Genomic DNA, 20,404 nt, shown 5'->3' on the forward strand with positions numbered 1-20,404 from the left:
GGACCTGGCTGGCAGCGCCTGCCTCTGCAGAGCCCCGCAGCATTTGCTCTGCTGAGCTCCGGAGCCCGCAGCCGGTGGGAGCCGGGAGGAGGATTCGGAGGGACTCTGGATGAGCCCCGCATCCCTGTGCCAGGGCATGGCACGGGGCTGAGCCGCCGTCCCCCCGGCATGGCGCGGCAGGGCTCGGGGGCCATGCTGGCCTCCGGCGGCCTGGGCTTCCCCCCCCAAAACCTGGCCCGCGTGGTGGTGTGGGAGTGGCTGAACGAGCACGGGCGCTGGCGGCCCTACTCGGCCGCCGTCTGCCACCACATCGAGAACGTGCTGAAGGAGGACGCCCGTGGCAGCGTGGTGCTGGGCCAGGTCGACGTCCAGCTGGCGCCCTACGTCATCGACCTCCAGTCCATGCACCAGTTCCGGCAGGACACGGGTAAGGGGCTGGCGCTGAGCCAGGAACATCCATCCACCCATCCATCCTTCCATCCCTCTGTCCATCCATCCATCCACCCATCTATCCATCCATCTATCCACCTCAGTGTGTATCTGTTTATGTCTGTTGTTCCATCCATCCACCTGTCCATCCTTCCATCCCTCTGTCCATCCATCCATCTATACACCCCAGTGTGTATCTATTTATCTGTCTGTTGTTCCATTCATCCATCTGTCCAGCTGTCCATACATCCATGCATCTATCTCACTGCATATCTGTTTGTCTGTCATTCCATCCTTCCACCCACCCACCCACCCATCCATCCATCCATCCGTCCATCCTTCCTTCCTTCCACCCATCCATCCATCCTTCCTTCCTTCCTTCCACCCATCCATCCATCCTTCCTTCCACCCACCCACCCACCCACCCACCCGTCTGCCTGTCCATCTGTCCCATCCCATCGCACAGACCCCTCTCTGTCCATCTGTCCCTCCCGTTCCTTCTCTCCTCCCCTCGCCCCCGGGGCTCTGCTCCCCCCGCGGACCCCGCGAGGCTCCTCCCGGCCTTTTCTTTCCCCCTCCCCACTTTCCCGCTCCGCTGTGGACCCCTGCCCCGGAGGGACGTGCCCCCAAGTCCCTCCATCCCCCCTCACTCCCCGTGGGGTGCTGTGGTGGGTGCTGTGTCCCACTGGCCACCCGTCTGCCCCACAAAGCTGCTCTATCCGGGGTCCCCAAGGAACTGGGGAGGCCCCAGTTTGGACACTGGGAGCTGCGGTGGGCACTGGGCTGGTTGCAGCCATGCAGCTGTGGTGGTCGGTCCCTACCTGCCGACGGCACCGTGCTGCGGCACGCATCCAGGCCACGCGTCCTCCGGGGAAATCAAAGCCAGTCCCGTGCCGGCACCAAGCCCAGACCCCATTAAATGTGTCCCCATCTCGGTGTGACCCATTAAACCGGCGCGTGCCGGCTGTGCCGCGGGGGACTTGCCGGTTCGGGTGCTTTCCCAGCCATCCTTGCGTCCCTGCCTGCTGGGAAGCGTGGGGCTGCCGAGAGCAGGGTCCGGCCCCAGGCCAGGCAGAGCAGGCAGGGGACCTGCCACGCACCAGGTGACACCCCCAGACTCGCCCTGGGGACACACAGGGGCCACCCCAGAGCAGGACCCCCATGGCCATGCCTGGCCCTGCCCAGCCACCGATGCCACCGTTCCCCGTCACCGGCGATGGTGAATGACCCCGCGTGCGGACGTGGCTCCCGCGATGGGCTGGGGACCGAGATGGGGACCGAGCCAGGGACCTGCCATCCTGCCTCTGCCATCAAGCCTGGCTCCAAATCGGTCTCCAGCCGGTCACGGGCTTGGCAAGGGGCAACTTGGCACCCGCAGCCCTGAGTCAGCGCGGCCGCGGCCGCCGGCACGACCCTATGGGTCGTGCCGGCGGCCGCGGCCGCGCTGACTCAGGGCTGCGGGTGGCACTGGGACACCCTGGCTGTCCCCATGCCAGCTCCTGCCAGCTCTGGCCAGCACCCATCATCCTGTGACAGCAGGCACCTGGCATCGCAGCCCATGGCCATGGTGCTGGGTGCCTCTGGGGAACACGTGCCCGTGGTGGGGCCACGGCGGGGTGTCTCTGTCGGCAGCAAAACGGCTCTTCCCGGGATGTCCCTGGGTATCGCGGTGTCCGTGCCAGCAGGACTTGGGAACAGGGATGCTGAGAGAGGGGCCTCGCTGTCTCCAGGGATGTCACGGGAGGGAACGTGGTCATCGCTTCGGCTCCATCCCGTAGATCGTCCTTGGCATTGTCATCTCCGTGTGCCCCATCCCTGTATCCGCCTCCATCCATCATCTCTGCTCCCCGATGTGGCCTGGGGGCAGCCGGGTTTGGAGGCTGCCAAGTGTCTCTGGAGTCCCATGGTGCTTGGGGACACGAGGGTCCCCCGTGCTGAGCGTGCTCCCGGTGCCCGCTGTGGCATGGGGACACAGGGAAGGCGGGCAGGAGGCTGGCGGTGCCGTGCCTGGGGAGGGAGAAACCCAAGCCAAAACGGCGACGGTGCGAAACGAGGTGACCCTGTTCCAAGCAGCGGGGACGCGCGTCCCCTCTCTGAGGCCCTGGGGACGCTGGTTTGGCCCCGCGGCCCCAGCACGGCTCGGGGACCCGGAGCCGCGTGTGCCCACACGCACGGGCTGGGGTGTCCTCCCCTCGTCCTCCTCTGCTCTGCGGCAGGGGGATGCGGGATGCGGCTGTGAGCGGGCAGGGGGATATGGGATGTGGATGTGAGCGGGCAGGGGGATGCAGGATGTGGATATGAATGGGCAGGGGGATGCGGGATGCGGCTGTGAGCGGGCAGGGGGATATGGGATGTGGATGCGAACGGGCAGGGGGATGCGGGATGTGGATATGAATGGGCAGGGGGATGCGGGATGCGGCTGTGAGCAGGCAGGGGGATATGGGATGTGGATGCGAACGGGCAGGGGGATGCGGGATGTGGATGCAAACAGGCAGGGGGATGTGGGATGTGGACATGAATGGGCAGGGGGATGCGGGATGTGGATGCAAACAGGCAGGGGGATGCGGGATGTGGACATGAATGGGCAGGGGGATGTGGGATGTGTATGCAAGAGGGCAAGGCGATGCGGGATGCAGCTGCGAGTGGGCAGGGGGATGCGGGATGCGGCTGTGAGCAGGCAGGGGGATATGGGATGTGGATGTGAGCAGGCAGGGGGATATGGGATGTGGATGTGAGCGGGCAGGGGGATGCGGGATGTGGATATGAATGGGCAGGGGGATGCGGGATGCGGCTGTGAGCAGGCAGGGGGATATGAGATGTGGATGTGAGCGGGCAGGGGGATGCGGGATGTGGATATGAATGGGCAGGGGGATGCGGGATGCGGCTGTGAGCAGGCAGGGGGATATGGGATGTGGATGCGAGCGGGCAGGGGGATGCGGGATGTGGATGCAAACAGGCAGGGGGATGTGGGATGTGGACATGAATGGGCAGGGGGATGTGGGATGTGTATGCAAGAGGGCAAGGCGATGCGAGATGCAGCTGCGAGTGGGCAGGGGGATGCGGGATGCGGCTGTGAGCAGGCAGGGGGATGCGGGATGCGGCTGTGAGCGGGATGTGGGGATGTGGAATGTGGATGCAAACAGGCAGGGGGATGCAGGATGTGGATGTGAGCGGGCAGGGGGATGTGGGATGCAGCTGCAAGCAGGCAGAGGGATGTGGGATGCGGCTGTGAGCGGGCAGGGGGATGCGGGATGTGGATATGAATGGGCAGGGGGATGTGGGATGTGGATGTGAGTGGGCAAGGGGATGTGGGATGCAGCTGCGAGCAGGCAGGGGGATGCGGGATGCAGCTGTGAGCGGGCAGCTGGACATGGGAGGACCAGCGGGTGTGGGACATGGATGTGAGCAGGATGCGGGATGCGGGCAATAGCGGGCAGCAGGATGGGGGATGTGGACACAAGGAGGCAGGCACGGATGTGAACACAAGCGGGATGCAGGGCACGGATGTGAGCGGGATGTGGGCAGGAGCGGGCAGGGGGATGTGGATGTGAGCCAGCAGTGGGATTTGGGATGGGGGCAGGAGCAGGCAGCGGGGACGAGTGGTTGTCTATGTGCTGCCGGAGCGGGGTGAGCAGCCTCCCTGCCTCCCTCCCGCGGGGCCGCCGGCAGAGCTGCCTCAGCACAAGCCGGCAGCTGGGGCCAGGCTCTGCTGCCTGGCGCGGCCGATGATTAATGACCGTTATTAGCGTCGTTAATCGGGCTGGGCAAACGGTGCTGGCGAGGGGATAGAAAGGCACCATGCCGCGGGGGCACTGCCAGGGCCACAGCTTGAGGAGGAGGCTGTGATGCCTCCCCTCACCGCAGAGCTTCGGAGCCGGCTGCAGCATCCAACTCCATCGCAAACAAGCAGCGAGGGGCCAGGGTTTGGCCCTGCACGGGGAGCAATGCCTCGCTCCCACGACTGTCAGTGCCGGCCGGAGCCGCGGCAGCTGTCAGGAAACCTCTCCTGACCGGGAAATGCTCCCTCCGCCCCAGGGATGGCAAGGAGACCCCGGCCGGGGAGAGTGGAGGTGGGCCTGGACCAGAGGGATGGAAAAAGGCGCTGGGGGCCAAGCAGCATCGCCCTTCCCGTGGCGGCCGGGGTCGTGATCCCGACTGCCGGCAGCCCAGCCAGCGGCCAAGCAGCCACCGCCGCCACCGCTAATGGAGGGTTGTTGAGCCTCACGAGTCCCCGGGGAGGCGCAGCCCTGCAGACACGCTGATCGATCCATCGCACACCGCGGCTGCCGCGGCTCGGTGAAGGGGAGGCGGGTGCTGCCTGTTAGGGTGAGGTGGCCATCCCCCCTCCCGCACCCTGGGGTGCTTTGTGGAAGGCGAGAATGGGTGCTTGCACCCCTAAGTGCCTCTGTGTCCCCACGGAGTGCTGGGCTGGGAACCGGACACACACACATGCGCGTGCAGGTGCGGGTCCCTCCGCCGGCACCCCGGGGTGCTGGAGCCCCGTGGGCGCTCACCCCACCCTGTCTCCCCAGGGACCATGCGCCCCGTACGGAGGAACTTCTACGACCCGTCCTCGGCCCCGGGGAAGGGCATCGTGTGGGAGTGGGAGAACGACAACAGCTCTTGGACGCCCTACGACATGGACATCTGCATCACCATCCAGAACGCCTACGAGAAGCAGCACCCCTGGCTGGACCTCTCCTCCCTGGGCTTCTGCTACCTCATCTACTTCAGCAGCATGTCCCAAATGAACCGGCAAACCCAACGCAAGCGCCGGCTCCGGCGTCGCATGGACCTGGCGTATCCCCTCACCATGGGTTCCATCCCCAAATCGCAGTCGTGGCCGGTGGGCACCAGCACGGGGACGCCCTGCTCCTGCCCGCAGTGCCTGCTGGTCAACAGCACCCGCGCCGCCTCCAACGCCATCCTGGCTTCCCAACGCCGAAAGCTCTACCCGGGGGCCGTCCGCCAGAGCAGCACCTTCGCCGGGGCGGCTCTATGGCCGGCGGGGATGGGAACGGCGGCGGTGGCGGGTGGCACGGCCAAGGGCGAGGCGCTGCGGGTGCCCGCCGGGGCGTTCGCCCCCAGCCAGAGCGTGCCCGGCGGGACACCGCTGCCTGGGCTCAACAACCTCAACCGGCCTGGCACGCAGCGGGGGGCCGGACTTGGCGCCCGTGCCACCGTCCCCCCGGGGTAAGCTGGCGAGGGGAGGGCAGCCTGGGGAAGGGGACGGCTACGGTGTCACAGAGGCCATGGGATGCCAGGCGAGGTGGGCGCAGGGGTGGGCACACAGAGCAGGGGGAGAGGGGAGCTGGAGGTGCCCCGTCCCCTGCTGTCACCTTGCACAAGCAGCCCTGGCACCGTGTCACCTCCAGCCCCAGGCTCCCCACCCTGGGGACGTGGTGGCAGGAGGGACAGCCCCAGCAGCTGGCTCGTCCCGGGTGGTCCCCCAGATCCCAGCCTCTGCAGAGGGTCTGTGGTGATTTGTGCAGTATGCCGTGCCATGCCGTGCCATGTCATGCCGTGCCGTGCCATGCCATGCTGGCTGGGGGAGATGGAGTGCCTGGTCCCAGGGTGCTTGTGTCCCCGCTGGGCAGCACGGGGTGTATGACCCGGGCTCGTGGCCCGATGTCACCCGGCAGGTCTCTCGGGGTCGTGGGGACCACAGCCCCGGTGTCCCCTACACGGATGAGAATAACTCGCCGAGGGGATGCGGGTGGGTGAGCAGATCCCCAGTGGGGTGTCCCAGTGGGTGTCCCTGTCCCGGCACCCAAGTCCCCACAACCGTACCCCTCGGTGGGTTGGCCCAGTGTCCCCTTGGGGCTCTTGGGGCTGTCACTGGCCGAGGGGCAGGCAGGGCAGGCAGGAGCGGCCATGGCCCCAAGCCCGACGTGACGAGCAGGCTGTGACGGTACGGCCGCAGCCGGCTGACGCGGGAAAGCCCCGGTGACGCTTGTTGGGGTGGGAACCAGCCCGGATCCGGCCCTGGGGTATTCGGTCGGAGCCACCCCAGAGGGGAGCGAGCGCCCTGGGCTGCAGCGAGCCATCCTGCGGGACGAGGGGAGAACCTGGACCATCCCTCCCAGCGCCTTGCCCTGGGGGCAGGATCCGGCCCTGGGCTGGGGGGCGGGGGCCGGGGGGGCAGGTGGGTTCACTGAGCCCCTCGCTGGTCCCAGTTTCCTTCCCCTGCTGACGTGCTGCTTTCGCTTCCGTGTGCCGGGCGCTGGGCCAAACCATCCCCGTCCCCATCTCTGTCCCCGTCCCTGTCCCGGCACGCAGGTCCCGTCCCGCGCATCCCCATGGACAGGTAGGAGGGGGCCGGGAAGATGCTGGGGGGGGCTGGGCTGAGAATTCCACCACTGCCCCGGCCTTGGCATGGATAGGTGCAGCTTTGGGAATGGGAGGGAAAACACCCACAGCCCCGGCTTGCATGGGGCTGAGCACTGCCCAACTCATCACTGCGATGGTTGTATGCATGGGGGGGGCTTTTGGGATTGGGGAGGGAGACGGCACTGCTGGCAGGGGCTGCTGTCCAGGCTGCTGGGGCAGCCCCCCCGGGGCAGGAGAGCCGTCGGGCACTATGCGGGGCCCCTCCGCTGGGCTTTCTTGCTCGTCCTCCATCCAAGTGCGTGCCCCATTCCTTCCTTCCTTCCTTCCTTCCTTCCTTCCTTCCTTCCTTCCATCCATCCATCCACTTGCCCAGCCATCCATCTGTCTGTCCATCCATCTGTCCATCCCCCTCTCCCTCCTTCCTTCCTTCCTTCCTTCCTTCCTTCCTTCCTTCCTTCTTTCCTTCTTTCCTTCCCTTCTTCCATCCATCCACTTGCCCAGCCATCCATCTGTCTGTCCATCCATCTGTCCATCCCCCTCTCCTTCCTTCCTTCCTTCCTTCCTTCCTTCCTTCCTTCTTTCCTTCTTTCCTTCCCTTCTTCCATCCACCCACTTGCCCAGCCATCCATCCATCTGTCCATCCATCTGTCCATCCCCCTCTCCCTCCCTCCCTCCCTCCCTCCTTCCTTCCTTCCTTCCTTCCTTCCTTCCATCCACCCACTTGCCCAGCCATCCATCCATCTGTCCATCCATCTGTCCATCCCCCTCTCCCTCCCTCCATCCCTCCTTCCACCCACCCATCCCTCCATCCCTCCACCCACACCTCTGTCCCTCCCTCCCTCCACCCCACCCGTGGGCACCTGCGCCCAAGCCCCAGCTCCCACCCAGATCTGCCTGCACACACGTCTGCAGGCGCTCCCAGCTGCACAGCCAGCCTTGCACGCGTGGGTGCACTCCCGGCACCCTGCGCACGCGGGTGCACACCCAGTCAGGGGTGTGCACCTGGTCACGGGTGCACACCTGGCACCATGCACATATGGGTGCGCACCCAGTCATGGGTGTGCACCCGGTCACGGGTGCACACCCGGCGCCATGCACACATGGGCGCACGCCCAGCCATGGGTGCACACCCGGCACCATGCGCACACAGGTGCACACCCAGTCATGGGTGCACACCTGGCACCATGCGCACATGGGTGCGCACCCAGTCATGGGTGCACACCCGGCACCGTGCGCACATGGGTGCACAACCAGCCGTAGATGCACACACACATGGGTGCACACCCAGCCATGGGTGCACACCCAGCGCCAGGCACACACGGATGCACACGGAGTCACAGGTGCACACCCAGCGCCGTGCACACATGGGTGCACCCCCAGCCACGGGTGCACACCCAGCACTGCGCACACATGGGTGCACCCCCAGCCACGGGTGCACCGCACACGGGAGGTGCCCAGGCTCAGTGGGGGCGAGCAGGCAGGGAGCACCATGCCATCACCCCGGGGGTCTTGGTGCTGGCAGCCCTGCAGGGTGGGGGTCCCCTTGGGGCATGGGAGCGATGGCCAGGGTGATGGGTGAGGTGGCGAGGCGGAGGGACGGTCCCCGTGGGGGCTACGGGACATGGGGATCGCCATCGGGACATCCCGATGAGGCACCCACCCTGAGTCCAGGAGGATGTGATGTCCCCAGCGCCATTGGGGACCCAGGGATGGACCCATGGCACTGGGTGCCATCCCCATGAGACGGGACAGGAATCCCCCAAGGCTGGCAAGGGGACACCCTGCCCTGCGTCCCACAGGGAGGACGCTGCCCTGGGGACACGCTGTGCGTGTGGGGGGACAGTGCCAGCCCTGCCAGCCCGGCTGAGCCCCTTCCCCTCCCGTCCCTGCGCAGGGTGCCAGCTCTCCCGGTCAAGAACCTGAACGGCACGGGCCCCGTCCATCCCGCCCTTGCAGGTAAGGGGGTCCTGCCACGGGCCGGGTGTCACCGTGGGGTGACATCGTGGGGGCTCGGGGGCCAGAGGGGCAGAGCACGGGGCTGGGGCACGGCCAGGTGGTGGGAAGGATGGATGGACGTTGGGTGGATGGACGGACAGCCCCTCTCCCCCGGCGCAGGGATGACGGGCATCCTCATGTGTGCCGCCGGGCTGCCCGTCTGCCTGACCCGCGCCCCCAAACCCATCCTGCACCCGCCGCCCGTCAGCAAAAGTGACATCAAACCCGTGCCCGGGGTCAACGGCATCTGCAGGAAAACCAAAAAGAAGCACCTCAAAAAGAGTAAGGAGCTGCCGGCATCCCTGCGCGCCCTTGGCCGTGCCAACGCCTGCCAGAGGGGAAACTGAGGCACGGGTGCTGCCGCTGCCCACGGGGGTGGGACCCCCGAGGGGTTTGCCTGAGGGTTTTGGGGTGATGCCCACAGCTCCTCCGTGCCACGTGCTGGCACTTCCTCCTCCTTGTGCTGTCCCCATCCTGGTGGCAGGGCGTTGGGGGCACCGTGGGCAGGCTCTGATGGCATCCCCCCCTCTGCCCGCCGCAGGCAAGACCCCCGAGGACGTGGTGCGCCGCTACATCCAGAAGGTGAAGACCCCCCCGGACGAGGTGAGTGGGCACTCCCGGGCACCGCGGCTGGGGCGTGCGCTCACCCCGGGGCCGCTGGAGGTTCGCAGGGCTCGGGCATGGGGAGAGGCGCGGGCAGGGGACGGGCAGCCCCCCGCGGGGGGCAGAGGGCCGGGGGTGACCTCCCCGTCCCAGCCGGGTGCTGATGCCCGTCAACCTGCGCCCGGCAGGATTGCACCATCTGCATGGAGCGGCTGGTCACCTCCTCCGGCTACGAGGGTGTCCTCAGCCACAGGGGCATCAAGCCGGAGCTGGTGGGCAAGTTGGGCAAGTGCGGGCACATGTACCACCTCCTCTGCCTCCTGGCCATGTACAACAACGGCAACAAGGTGAGCCGGGACCCCGGTCACCCGGCCCCGCGGGTGGGTGCTGCGGGGTGGGTGCCCTCCCTGATGCCCGCCCGGGTGCCCGCAGGACGGCAGCCTGCAGTGCCCCACCTGTAAGGCCATTTACGGGGAGAAGACGGGCACGCAGCCGCCCGGGAAGATGGAGTTTCACCTCATCCCCCACTCCCTCCCGGGTTACACCGACTCCAAAACCATCCGGATCGTCTACGACATCCCCACCGGCATCCAGGTGAGGAACCTGCGCCCACCGCCCCCAGGACCACCCCCCGCCCCGGGGCTGGGTGCCCCCACCCTGTGCCACCCGCTCACCCCCTCGCCCTCCCACCCAGGGCCCGGAGCACCCCAATCCCGGCAAGAAGTTCACGGCACGCGGCTTCCCGCGGCACTGCTACCTGCCCGACAACGAGAAGGGCAGGAAGGTGAGTGTCCGCGATGGCACCGGGGTGGGAGGGGGTAGGATGGGGTGGGATGGGACGAGAAGGGATGGGATGGGACGAGAAGGGATGGGATGGGATGGGATGGGATGGGATGGGATGGGACAGGAAGGGATGGGATGGGATGGGATGGGATGGGATGGGATGGGATGGGATGGAATGGGATGGGATGGGATGGGATGGGGATAGGATGGAATGGGATGGGAAGAGATAGAGTGATGGAGTGAGATAGAATGGGAAGGGATGGGGTGGGATGGGATAGAATGGGATGGGAAGGGATGGGACGGGACGGGACAGGAAGGGATGGGATGGGAAGAGAAGGGATGGGATGGGATGGGATGGGATGGGATGGGATGGGATGGGATAGAATGGGAAGGTATGGGATGGGAAGGGTTCGAATAGGATGGGATAGGATGGGATAGGGATGGGATGGGATGGGAAGACATGGGATGGGAAGTGATGGGCTGGGCTGGGATGGGATGGGATAGAATGGAATAGAATGGGAAGGGATGGAATGGGATGGGATAGAATGGGACAGGATGGGATAGGGATGGGATGGGAAGACATGGGATGAGAAGGGATGGGATGGGAAGGGAAGGGATGGGATGGGATAGAATGGGACAGGATGGGATAGGGAGGGGATGGGAAGACATGGGATGGGAAGTGATGGGATGGGATGGGATGGGATGGGATGGGATGGGAAGGGATTGGGTGGGATGGGAAGGGATGGGATAGAATGGGAAGGGATGGGATGGGAAGGGATGGGGAGGATGCAGCAGTGCAGGGGGAGGGCTAGGCTGTGCCCCAGGGAAAGGTGGCACCATGTGGGCACCACGCTGGGGCTGAATCCTGCACCCTGGGATGCCGGGGGCCGGGCCGTGCCGGGCGGGAGGAGGGCTGGGGGTGCCGGGTGGGCGAGCGATGGCCGTGCCCACCCGCCGCAGGTGCTGAAGCTGCTGATCGTGGCCTGGGACCGGCGGCTCATCTTCACCATCGGCACCTCCAACACCACGGGGGAGTCGGACACGGTGGTGTGGAACGAGATCCACCACAAGACCGAGTTCGGCTCCAACCTGACGGGCCACGGCTACCCCGACCCCAACTACCTGGACAACGTCCTGGCTGAGCTGCTGGCCCAGGGCGTCTCCGAGGCCACCCTGAAGGACTGAGGCAAGGGTGAGGGGCTCCCCACTGCCCCCTCGCCCCCGCGTCCCCACCCGTGCCACCGCCGCCCGCGCCGCTTCGCTGCCGACGCCGCAGCCCTGCCGGGTGGGCTCGTCCCCCACCCTGGGCCACCTGGTGCCACCCGCCACGCGTCCCCGTGTGCCCCCCACCACCCCGTCCCCCCTTCGCCCCGCTCCCGTGGCGATAGCATCGTGGGCTGGTGCTTTTCTTTTTCTACCCGTGGCCTCTTCGTGCGTCAGCCGCCCGTGCCACCCGTGCCACCCGTGCCACCCGTGTCACCCGCCACCGCCCCACGAAGCCGCGTACAGCCGGTGCCATGTGTACATCTCCGTGTTACAGAATACACCCCGCGCCGGGCCAGTGTCCCCGTGTCCCCCCCACCCCGTGTCCCCACTCGGGTCCCTGCACTGCCCTCCCGGGGTGCTGGGTGGCATCACCGCAGGATCGGTCCCCCAGTGGGGTGTGCCTGAGGGGGGGTGTCGGTCCCTCCCTGCGGGGATGCGGGCTGGCGGGGGGGCTGGGGGCATCCCCGTGGACAGAGGAGCGGGTGTGTTGGCACACGCACGTGCTGGGAGGGGACCCACGGGCACCCCCCGCGGGACACGGGCCCCGGGTGGGATGAGGCCATCACGGGGGGGGGCGGGGACTACATCTCCCAGCAGGCCCCGCGGCGCGGGGAGGCCGGGCTGGGCGCGCGGGGGGGCGCAGGGCATGCTGGGAGGTGTAGTCCCAGCCGCCGCCGGTCAAGTGGTGGGCGCCGGGGCCGGGGGGGGGCTCGGGGGCGGCCCCGGGGAGCCGTGGCGGCGGGCGAAGGCGTCGTGGGCGATGTCCAGGTCCCGCAGCACCGCCTGCAGCCGCCCCGCGGCGGGGCCGCCTGCGCCCCCCCGGCAGGGTCAGCGCCGCGCCCGGCACCCACCCCCGGCACCCACCCCCGGCACCCACTCGCGGGGCACCCCCGGCACCCACCCCCGGCACCCACCCCCGGCACCCACTCGCGGTGCACCCCCGGCACCCACCCCCGGCACCCACTCGCGGTGCACCCCCGGCACCCACCCCCGGCACCCACCCCCGGCACCCACTCGCGGTGCACCCCCGGCACCCACCCCCGGCACCCACCCCCGGCACCCACTCGCGGGGCACCCCCGGCACCCACCCCCGGCACCCACTCGCGGTGCACCCCCGGCACCCACCCCCGGCACCCACCCCCGGCACCCACTCGCGGTGCACCCCCGGCACCCACCCCCGGCACCCACCCCCGGCACCCACTCGCGGGGCACCCCCGGCACCCACCCCCGGCACCCACTCGCGGTGCACCCCCGGCACCCACCCCCGGCACCCACCCCCGGCACCCACTCGCGGTGCACCCCCGGCACCCACCCCCGGCACCCACCCCCGGCACCCACTCGCGGGGCACCCCCGGCACCCACCCCCGGCACCCACTCGCGGTGCACCCCCGGCACCCACCCCCGGCACCCACCCCCGGCACCCACTCGCGGTGCACCCCCGGCACCCACCCCCGGCACCCACCCCCGGCACCCACTCGCGGGGCACCCCCGGCACCCACCCCCGGCACCCACTCGCGGTGCACCCCCGGCACCCACCCCCGGCACCCACCCCCGGCACCCACTCGCGGTGCACCCCCGGCACCCACTCGCGGTGCACCCCTGGCACCCAGCCGGCTTACGCCCTCGTCACCCACGCCCAGCACCCACCTTCAGCACCCATCCCCGGTACCCACCCCCGGCACCCACCCTTGACACCCATCTCCGGCACCCACCCACGGACACCCGCCCCCCCCCCCCCCCCCAACCCGCTATGTCCCACCCAGTCCCCCCGTGTCCCCCCGTGTCCCCCCGTGTCCCCCCCGCCCAGCCTGTCCCACCAGCCCTCAGCCGTCCCCCCACGCCCCACCCTGCGCCCCAACGTGTGCCAGTGCATGCAAGCGTGTGCATGCCTGTGCACGTGTGTGCATGCGTGTGCACGTGTGTGCCAGTGTGTGCAAGGGTGTGCATGCCTGTGCAAGTGTGTGCATGCGTGTGTATGCATGTGTACATGTGTGCCAGTGCATGCAAGGGTGTGCATGCCTGTGCAAGTGTGTGCATGCGTGTGTACGTGTGTGCGAGTGCGTGCAAGTGTGTGCATGCATGTGCAAGTGTGTGCAAGTGTGCATGCCTGTGCAAGTGTGTGCAAGCGTGTGCACGTGTGTGCCAGTGCGTGCAAGTGTGTGCACGTGTGTGCCAGTGCGTGCAAGGGTGTGCATGCCTGTGCAAGTGTATGCATGCGTGTGTATGCATGTGTACGTGTGTGCCAGTGCGTGCAAGCGTGTGCATGCGTGTGTACGTGTGTGCGAGTGCGTGCAAGTGTGTGCATGCCTGTGCATGCATGTGCGTGTGTGTGCAAGCGTGTGACAGCTGCCCCACGCAGGGGCCACCCCAGGCAGCACCCCGGGGTGCAGGGTCCCCATCACCCCCCACCCACAGCAGGGCTGCCCGTACCTGCCTGCCCCGGGCAGGGGGGCTCGGATGCCGCATTGCCCTCGGGACCCTCGGCCCCCGCCGCCCTGCAGGAGAGGGACCCTCAGCACGCTCCCACCCTGTCCGCCAGCACCCAGGGTCCCCAGGGACCCCCACGCCGCGGGCCAGCCCCCCCCTTAGCCTCACCACAGCCGGGTGCCCACCCGCCGGAGGTGCCCGTAGAGGGTCTGCGCCGCCGCTGCGGGGTCCAGGGGGTCACTCCACTCGCCCAACGCCACGGTGCTGTGGGTCCGGCTGCACCCGGGTGCTGCCAACGACAGCCGCAGTGGGGGTGCGGGGGTCCCCTGCCCAGGGGAACCCCCACCCTACGCTGCGTGTCGGCCTTACCGGCGCAGGCGGGCTGCAGGCAGCATGTCCAGCGGCCGGCGCGGAAGGTGCCCGGGTGGCAAGTGGGCAGCATGGCCTCGTTGGCGCTGCTGGCCTGCCGCACCGCCCAGAGCCACTGCCACAGCTCCTGGGCGCTCTGCGGGGACAGGGAGGGAGGGTGGCACCCCGCCGGGCACCCACAGGCACCCGGCGCTGGGCACCGCCGGCGGGGAGGAGGAGGAGGAGGGTGGAGGTGGGCACGGGCGATGGTGATGGGGTTGCTGGCAGGGGTGGGCACTGGGGGTGGCGGTGGGCACCGGGGACAGGTGACCAGGAGTGACGGTTTGATGGCAAAGCTGCCCAGGTAGGACCTGGTGGGGAGATGGCACCGTGGGAGCTGGGGAACCCCAGTGCAAATAGGGCTGGGAGCCCAGTGATCCCAGTACAGCCAGGGCTCATACCCCAGAGACCCCAGAACAGATGTGGCTGGATACCCCACTGATCCCAGTATCCCACAACTGGTACCCCAGTGACACCAGTACAGATACGGCTGGAAACCCTACTGATCCCAGTGCAGCCAGGGCTGGGACCCCCGTGATGCCAGTAAAACCAGAGTAGGATACCCCAATTTTCCCAGTACAGCCAGGGCCCAGATACCCCCTTGACCCCAGTACAGCCAGGGCTGGGCATCCCAGTGTTCCCAGTACAGCTGGTGCCTCAGTATAGCTGGATTTGGGACCAGGACCATTCCCATTGTCCCCATGGTACCGGGGGTGCCCCATGGCTGGGTGCTGGGAAGGGGGCTCCCGGGGTGCTGGGGGTGGGGGTTCCTGGGGTGCCCGGGGAGGGGTGGGGGAGCACCCACCTTGCACTGGATGTAGGTGGTGTGGAGCTGCCCCGCGCCGTCCTGCGCCACGATCTGCATGACGTGAGGGTGCTGGAAAGTGCCCTCGTCCACCCGCTCCACCACCCGCATTCGCGGCACGGGGATGGAGCAGCGCACCTGGGGACCCCGAAACACCGTAACTCACTGCACCCACATCCCCTCCCTGGGCACCGGGTGGGGGTCACGGGCAGCACCCACCTGCCACTCGGGGGACTTGGAGTAGGTCAGGGCCTCGCTGCTGAGCCAGAAGTACCTCTTCTTGAAGGCGAAGCGGGGTAGCAGGGTGGGCCCCCCCGCCGTGCGGGTGTGCAGGTACCCCTCCTTGATGGTGGCCGAGGGGCGGCAAAGTGCCGGTGGCACTGGCCCCTCACCCGCTGCGGCCCCGGCATGGCCGGGCAGGGAGGCAGCAGTGTCACCCCAAGTGCCACCGCCTCCCCCAGCCCGAGGATGCCCATCCCCGGCCATCCTGGCAGCATCCACACGGCACTGAGCGGGTCCCCCTCCCCAGGAATGCTCCCAGGACGCGGGGGACAGCAAGGATGACGCCACCCCTCCGTGTTGGGTGCTGGCATGGCCGGACCCAGCATCAGCGGTGTCCCCTGTGCCCCCACGGTGCCCAGCGTGCCCGCTCACCCTCCGTGCTCTCCACCGCGACCAGGCTGTCCAGGAAAGCTTTGACACGGGTGACGCTGGGCAGCAGGACGGCGTGGAGCGGGGCCATCCACGGCTCCTTGCCCTGCCCCAGCTGCAGCCCCAGGTTGCCGATGCTCTGCAGCGCCTGCGCCGCATGAGGAAGGGCTCACACTGCCGTACCCCCATGGTGTGGGGGCTATGGGGGGGGGACACCCCGTCTCTGGCTGCTCCCTGAACTCCAGGGGCTTGGGAATTGGGGAGAAAAGTGGAAAAGCGGAGCAGCCAACGCGTGGTGGCATGGCCGGGTGATGGGCAGGGCTGGCCTCGAGCGGCGTGGCAAGGAGCCAGCCCGTGGCATGTGGCATGGGGGCAGGAATGGCTCTGCCCTCCTTGGGGTCCCCATCATTCCCTGGGGTCCCTGTCCCACCGCTGGGTACTTGTCCCCTCTCCGGGATTCCCACCCCTCCCCAAGGTCTCCCTGCCTCTCTGGGGTCCCCATCCCTCCCTGGCATCCCCATCCCTTCCTGGCATCCCCACCCCTTATGGGTCCCCATCTCTCCGCAGGGTCCGCATCCCTCCCTGAAGTCTCTGTCCTTTCTGGGGTCCCTCTCTGGAGTCCCAATCCCGCCCTGGGCTCCCCATCCCTCCTTGAGACCCCTGTCCCTCCCCAGGGTCCCCACCCCTCCCCAGGGTCCCTGCCCTTCCCCAGGTTCCCCATCCCTCCCTAGGGCCCCCATCCCTTCCCAGAGTCCCCAACTTTTCCTCCAGGTCCCCATCCCTCCCCAAGGTCCCCATCCCTCCCAGTGGTCCCCATCTCTCCCCAAGGTTCCCATCCCTCCCAGTGGTGCCCATCCCTCCCCAAGGTCCCCATCCCTCCCCAAGGTCCCCATTCCTCCCCAAGGTCCCCATTTCTCCCCAAGGTCCCCATCCCTCCCAGTGGTCCCCATTTCTCCCCAGGGTCCCCATCCCTCCCCAAGGTCCCCATCCCTCCCAGTGGTCCCCATTTCTCCCCAGGGTCCCCATCCCTCCCCAAGGTCCCCATCCCTCCCAGTGGTCCCCATCCCTCCCCAAGGTCCCCATCCCTTCCCAGGCTCCCTGTTCCTTCCCAGTGGTCCCTATTTCTCCCCAGGGTCCCCATCCCTCCCCAAGGTCCCCATCCCTCCCAGTGGTCCCCATCCTTCCCAGTGGTCCCCATTTCTCCCCAAGGTCCCCATCTCTCCCCAAGGTCCCCATCCCTCCCAGTGGTCCCCATCCCTCCCCAAGGTCCCCATCCTTCCCAGTGGTCCCCATTTCTCCCCAAGGTCCCCATCCCTTCCCGGGCTCCCTGTTCCTTCCCAGTGGTCCCTATTTCTCCCCAAGGTCCCCGTCCCTTCCCGGGCTCCCTGTTCCTCCCCAGCATCCCCATCCCTCCCCCGGCTCCCCATCCCTCCCCCAGTGTCCCCATCCCTCCCGGGGCTCCCTGTCCCTCCCCGGCTCCCCGCACCTTGGCGAGCAGCAGGAGCGTGCGGCCGGTGCGGGGGTCAGCGTGCTGCTCCCGGAGGCTGAAGAGCTTCGGGGTGAGGACGGCGGGGGCGAAGAAGCGGAGGAAGAGAAACCCGCTGATGGAGAAGTACCGCACCTCCTGGCCGGGGACAAGGGACAGCTCAGGGTTCGGGGTGGTGGTCCCGGAGGCGTGCAGACCCCCAGCCCCGGCCCCGCTGCCTGCCCCACCTCGTGCTGTGCCGAGGGGAACCGCTCCTCCACCCGCCTGCGGAGCTGCTTGAAGGCCACCCTCATGACGAGGGGACACTTCTCCACCGAGCCCACGATGGCGTCGATGATGTCCCCCAGGTAGCCCTTCAGCAGCTCCAGACTGCTCTCCCGCACCCGCGCCTCCGACAGGGACCCCTTGAAGGAGATCCTCCTGTGGGGACGCCGTCGGGTCAGGGGGCACCCGATGCCCAGGGAGGGGCCACCCTGAGTTGGCCAAAAGCCATCGAGGTGACCCACGGGCTCAGCAGCACGGGGTGACCCCCTCCCGCAGGGGACACCGAGATGGGGATGGCTTGGGACGTGCCAGGCACCCTGTCCGCCCCCGAGTCGTCCCCCCCGCACTCGCCTGCTGCGGCTCAGCTCCATCTTGCCGGGGTCCAGCTCCACGTACTTCTTCTCCTCAAAGATGCGGTTCACCACGGGCTTCAGGACCTCATGCAGGTAGGGCAGCCCCACCACCTGCAAGGGATGGGAAGTCACCGTCTTTGTCCCCAAACTGTTCCCAGAAGCCCTGCTGGGACCCAACCCGGCTCTGTGCCCCGATGCCATCGTGGGAGGGCACAGCAGCGGGGACCCGGCTGGTGTCCCCTCCCACGCTCACCTTCATGAACTGCTCCACGGACTTGGAGGCCAGCGAGTTGGAGCGGAAGAGGGTGTTGGGGTCCGCTGGAAGAGCGCAGAGGCCGTGGCGAGGGGGGCACGGGGTGATGCCCCATGTCCCCTGGTGTGCCTGACCCCGGGGACATGTGGCACCTTTCCTGCCTCCCCCTTGGTGGCCCCGCTTTTCTCCCTGTGGGTGTCTGGGGGGACCCTGGCAACCCAGTTGCCCGGCTGAGGGGGTGCAGGTGGTGCCCCCAGCCCTGGCACTTACTGGTCCTGGCCAGCTCGCGGGCGGTGAGATAGTCCAGGAAGGGCACGGCCAGCCCCTGCCCCAAGAAGATCTTCACCAGCTTGGTGGCCACGTCCTGCCGGCTCTCCCCCGAGGTCACCTCCTCCAGGACGGCCAGCGCCGTGCCGGCGGGGGGCTGTGGGGAGGGCAGGGTGGGCACGGTGAGGCCCCCGCACCAGGGTGGTCCCCGGCTGCCCCTGAGGGTCCCCGCACCCCACAGCACCCACCTGGCCTGGGCAGAGGATGGGCTCAGTGAGGAGCTGGATGAGGGGCTGGTAGTAGGGGGGGGGCAGGACCCTGTCCTCCACCAGCCGCACCGCCAGCCGCAGGGCACCCAGCCGTCCCCTGCAAGGACACGGGAGGGGCTCGGCCGCATCCTGCACCCACCACCCTCCATCATCACCCTGGCTCCTTCCCAGCCGGGTTGGGGGGGGGCACCCCGTGTTGCCTTTGGCACAGCCGCCCCGGGGAGCTGCTCGTGCAGGGTGCAGGCGGCTGCCTGGCCCCGCTGCCTGCGCTCACCCGTGGTCCTCGGTGGTGCTGGGGAAGGGCAGGAGCTGGAACCAACCCTTGGTGGGCTCCGTGCAGATGGTGTCCAGGGAGAACTCGACCTGGGGGGGCCGGAGGCAGGGTCTGCGGGGCTGGGGGGGCATGCACCAGCACCCTGTGCAGCACCCTGCTTCCCCCGCCAGCGGGGACCCCTCCTCGGGGGAGAGAGCCCAGGACACTCAGGGGGTCTGGATGCGGCACTGCTCCGGGCTCAGCGGGTGCACACAGCCTTCTCCCCATCCCCGTGGGTCCTGACCCGTGGTCAACCCAGACCCCGAGCACGAGGAGGGGCTGGGGGTGCGGAGGTGCCCCCCAAACCCTGCCCCGTGCCAGCGTGCCCCGAGGTCCTCACCCGTCCCAAGAAGTCGTTCTTGCCCACGATGTCCCAGTCCCACAGCTCCACGCTCAGCATGGCCCCCTCCGGCTCGCCCTCCGCCAGCTCGAACTCCAGCACCTCGTCCCAGTGCGGGAAACGGGTTTTCTTAATCACCTGCCGGGGACAGGGACCGGTGGCTGCGGGGGACGAGGTGCCCGAGCCTTTGGGTCCCAGCACCCAACACCCTGACTCACGGCCGTCTCCAACGTGTGCCCGCAGCACGACACCCGGGCGAAGGGGTCTGAGGTGCCCGAGAGGTCCCGGGGGGCCAGGTCCCTGCGGGGAGGTGGGGGTCAGCGGGGGGGCAGCGGGCAGGGGCCCTGTCCCCGCCACCACGGTCCCTGCACCCCCGTGTCCCCCCTTTCCCCCAGCTCACCCGGGCGCACCGGGCAGCCGGCAGGTGCCGGGGGGACACTGGTGAGAGTGGGTCCCCATTCCCCAGCGTTCCTGCCCCGAACCCCCTCCTCCCCCAGTCTCTGGGGGCCAAATGGCACAGCGGGGGGGGGGGGGGGCTCTGCTGTCCCTCCTGGCTGTCCCCATGGTCATCCCGTTGCCTTGGTACCCGCTTCGGTTGCCATGGCAACGGGATGCTGCCTCTGCCGCCTGCTCCGCTGCCAGCAGCCTGCCGTCTGGCAGCGGCGTGTGTGGGCACACGTACACACGCATGCAGACACACGCGCGCACACATGCACACACGCACACACACCGGAGCAAAGCGTGCCTCAGTTTCCCCCCAGTTTTGAAGCCAAAGGGGAGAAACCCAGCACAAGAGCCAGCTGGTCTGATGGGGACTGTCCCCAGGTACCCCATGGCCCTCTAGGCCACCCAGCTCTGCCCCTTGTCCCCCCGTCCTCGTCCCCGAGCAGGGTTGGCAGCGTCCGAGGCAGCTCACTCCCCGCTGAAACCCCACGGCATCATGACACGTGGGGTGGCATCATTGATGTCCCCAAGCAGGACAGGGCAAGGGCCCTTCTCAGTGCCGAGAGGGGAGGACGAGCCCTGTGCCACCGCTGTCCCCATCACCTCCCCTCCTCCCACCGCCCAGACCCCCCCAGCCGAAAATAAGACCCTGGGATGGCCGCACCCCATCGTACCCCGCCAGCCCCCCGCTACCTGGCCTCGATGAGGTGGCAGCGCA

General features: G+C 68.2%; 2 protein-coding genes across 2 annotated transcripts; one reads left to right on the plus strand and one right to left on the minus strand.

Moving 5' to 3' along the window:
* The first annotated feature begins 168 nt into the window (after nt 1-168).
* DTX1 (deltex E3 ubiquitin ligase 1) lies at nt 169-11,325 on the plus strand. The gene is made up of 9 exons (XM_059827779.1): nt 169-427; nt 4,962-5,622; nt 8,654-8,715; nt 8,875-9,036; nt 9,296-9,357; nt 9,546-9,704; nt 9,790-9,951; nt 10,052-10,141; nt 11,101-11,325. Exons 1-9 carry the CDS (start codon nt 169-171, stop codon nt 11,323-11,325), a joined length of 1,842 nt encoding a protein of 613 aa, XP_059683762.1.
* Nucleotides 11,326-12,084: 759 nt separating this feature from the next.
* On the minus strand, nt 12,085-20,399 carry RASAL1 (RAS protein activator like 1; the record flags this gene model as incomplete). The annotated part of the gene is made up of 17 exons (XM_059827897.1): nt 12,085-12,215; nt 13,837-13,901; nt 14,002-14,122; nt 14,203-14,338; nt 15,047-15,184; nt 15,266-15,441; nt 15,701-15,845; nt 17,184-17,321; nt 17,411-17,603; nt 17,799-17,911; nt 18,054-18,118; nt 18,324-18,477; nt 18,569-18,686; nt 18,864-18,952; nt 19,243-19,380; nt 19,461-19,542; nt 20,380-20,399. Coding segments are annotated over 17 exons (2,022 nt in total), but the record flags the coding sequence as incomplete, so codon positions are not given.
* Between the last annotated feature and the right edge of the window lie 5 nt (nt 20,400-20,404).

The sequence above is a fragment of the Gavia stellata genome, chromosome 21 (genome assembly GCF_030936135.1).
Source record: "Gavia stellata isolate bGavSte3 chromosome 21, bGavSte3.hap2, whole genome shotgun sequence".
Lineage (NCBI taxonomy): Eukaryota > Metazoa > Chordata > Aves > Gaviiformes > Gaviidae > Gavia > Gavia stellata.

Bases quoted from the DNA above. Each gene is read 5' to 3' on its own strand.
- DTX1 (XM_059827779.1), top strand. From the start codon at position 169: ATGGCGCGGCAGGGCTCGGGGGCCATGCTGGCCTCCGGCGGCCTGGGC. The intron at 8,716-8,874 runs GTAAGGGGGTCC...CCCCCGGCGCAG, and splicing joins CGTCCATCCCGCCCTTGCAG to GGATGACGGGCATCCTCATG. The intron at 9,358-9,545 runs GTGAGTGGGCAC...TGCGCCCGGCAG, and splicing joins TGAAGACCCCCCCGGACGAG to GATTGCACCATCTGCATGGA.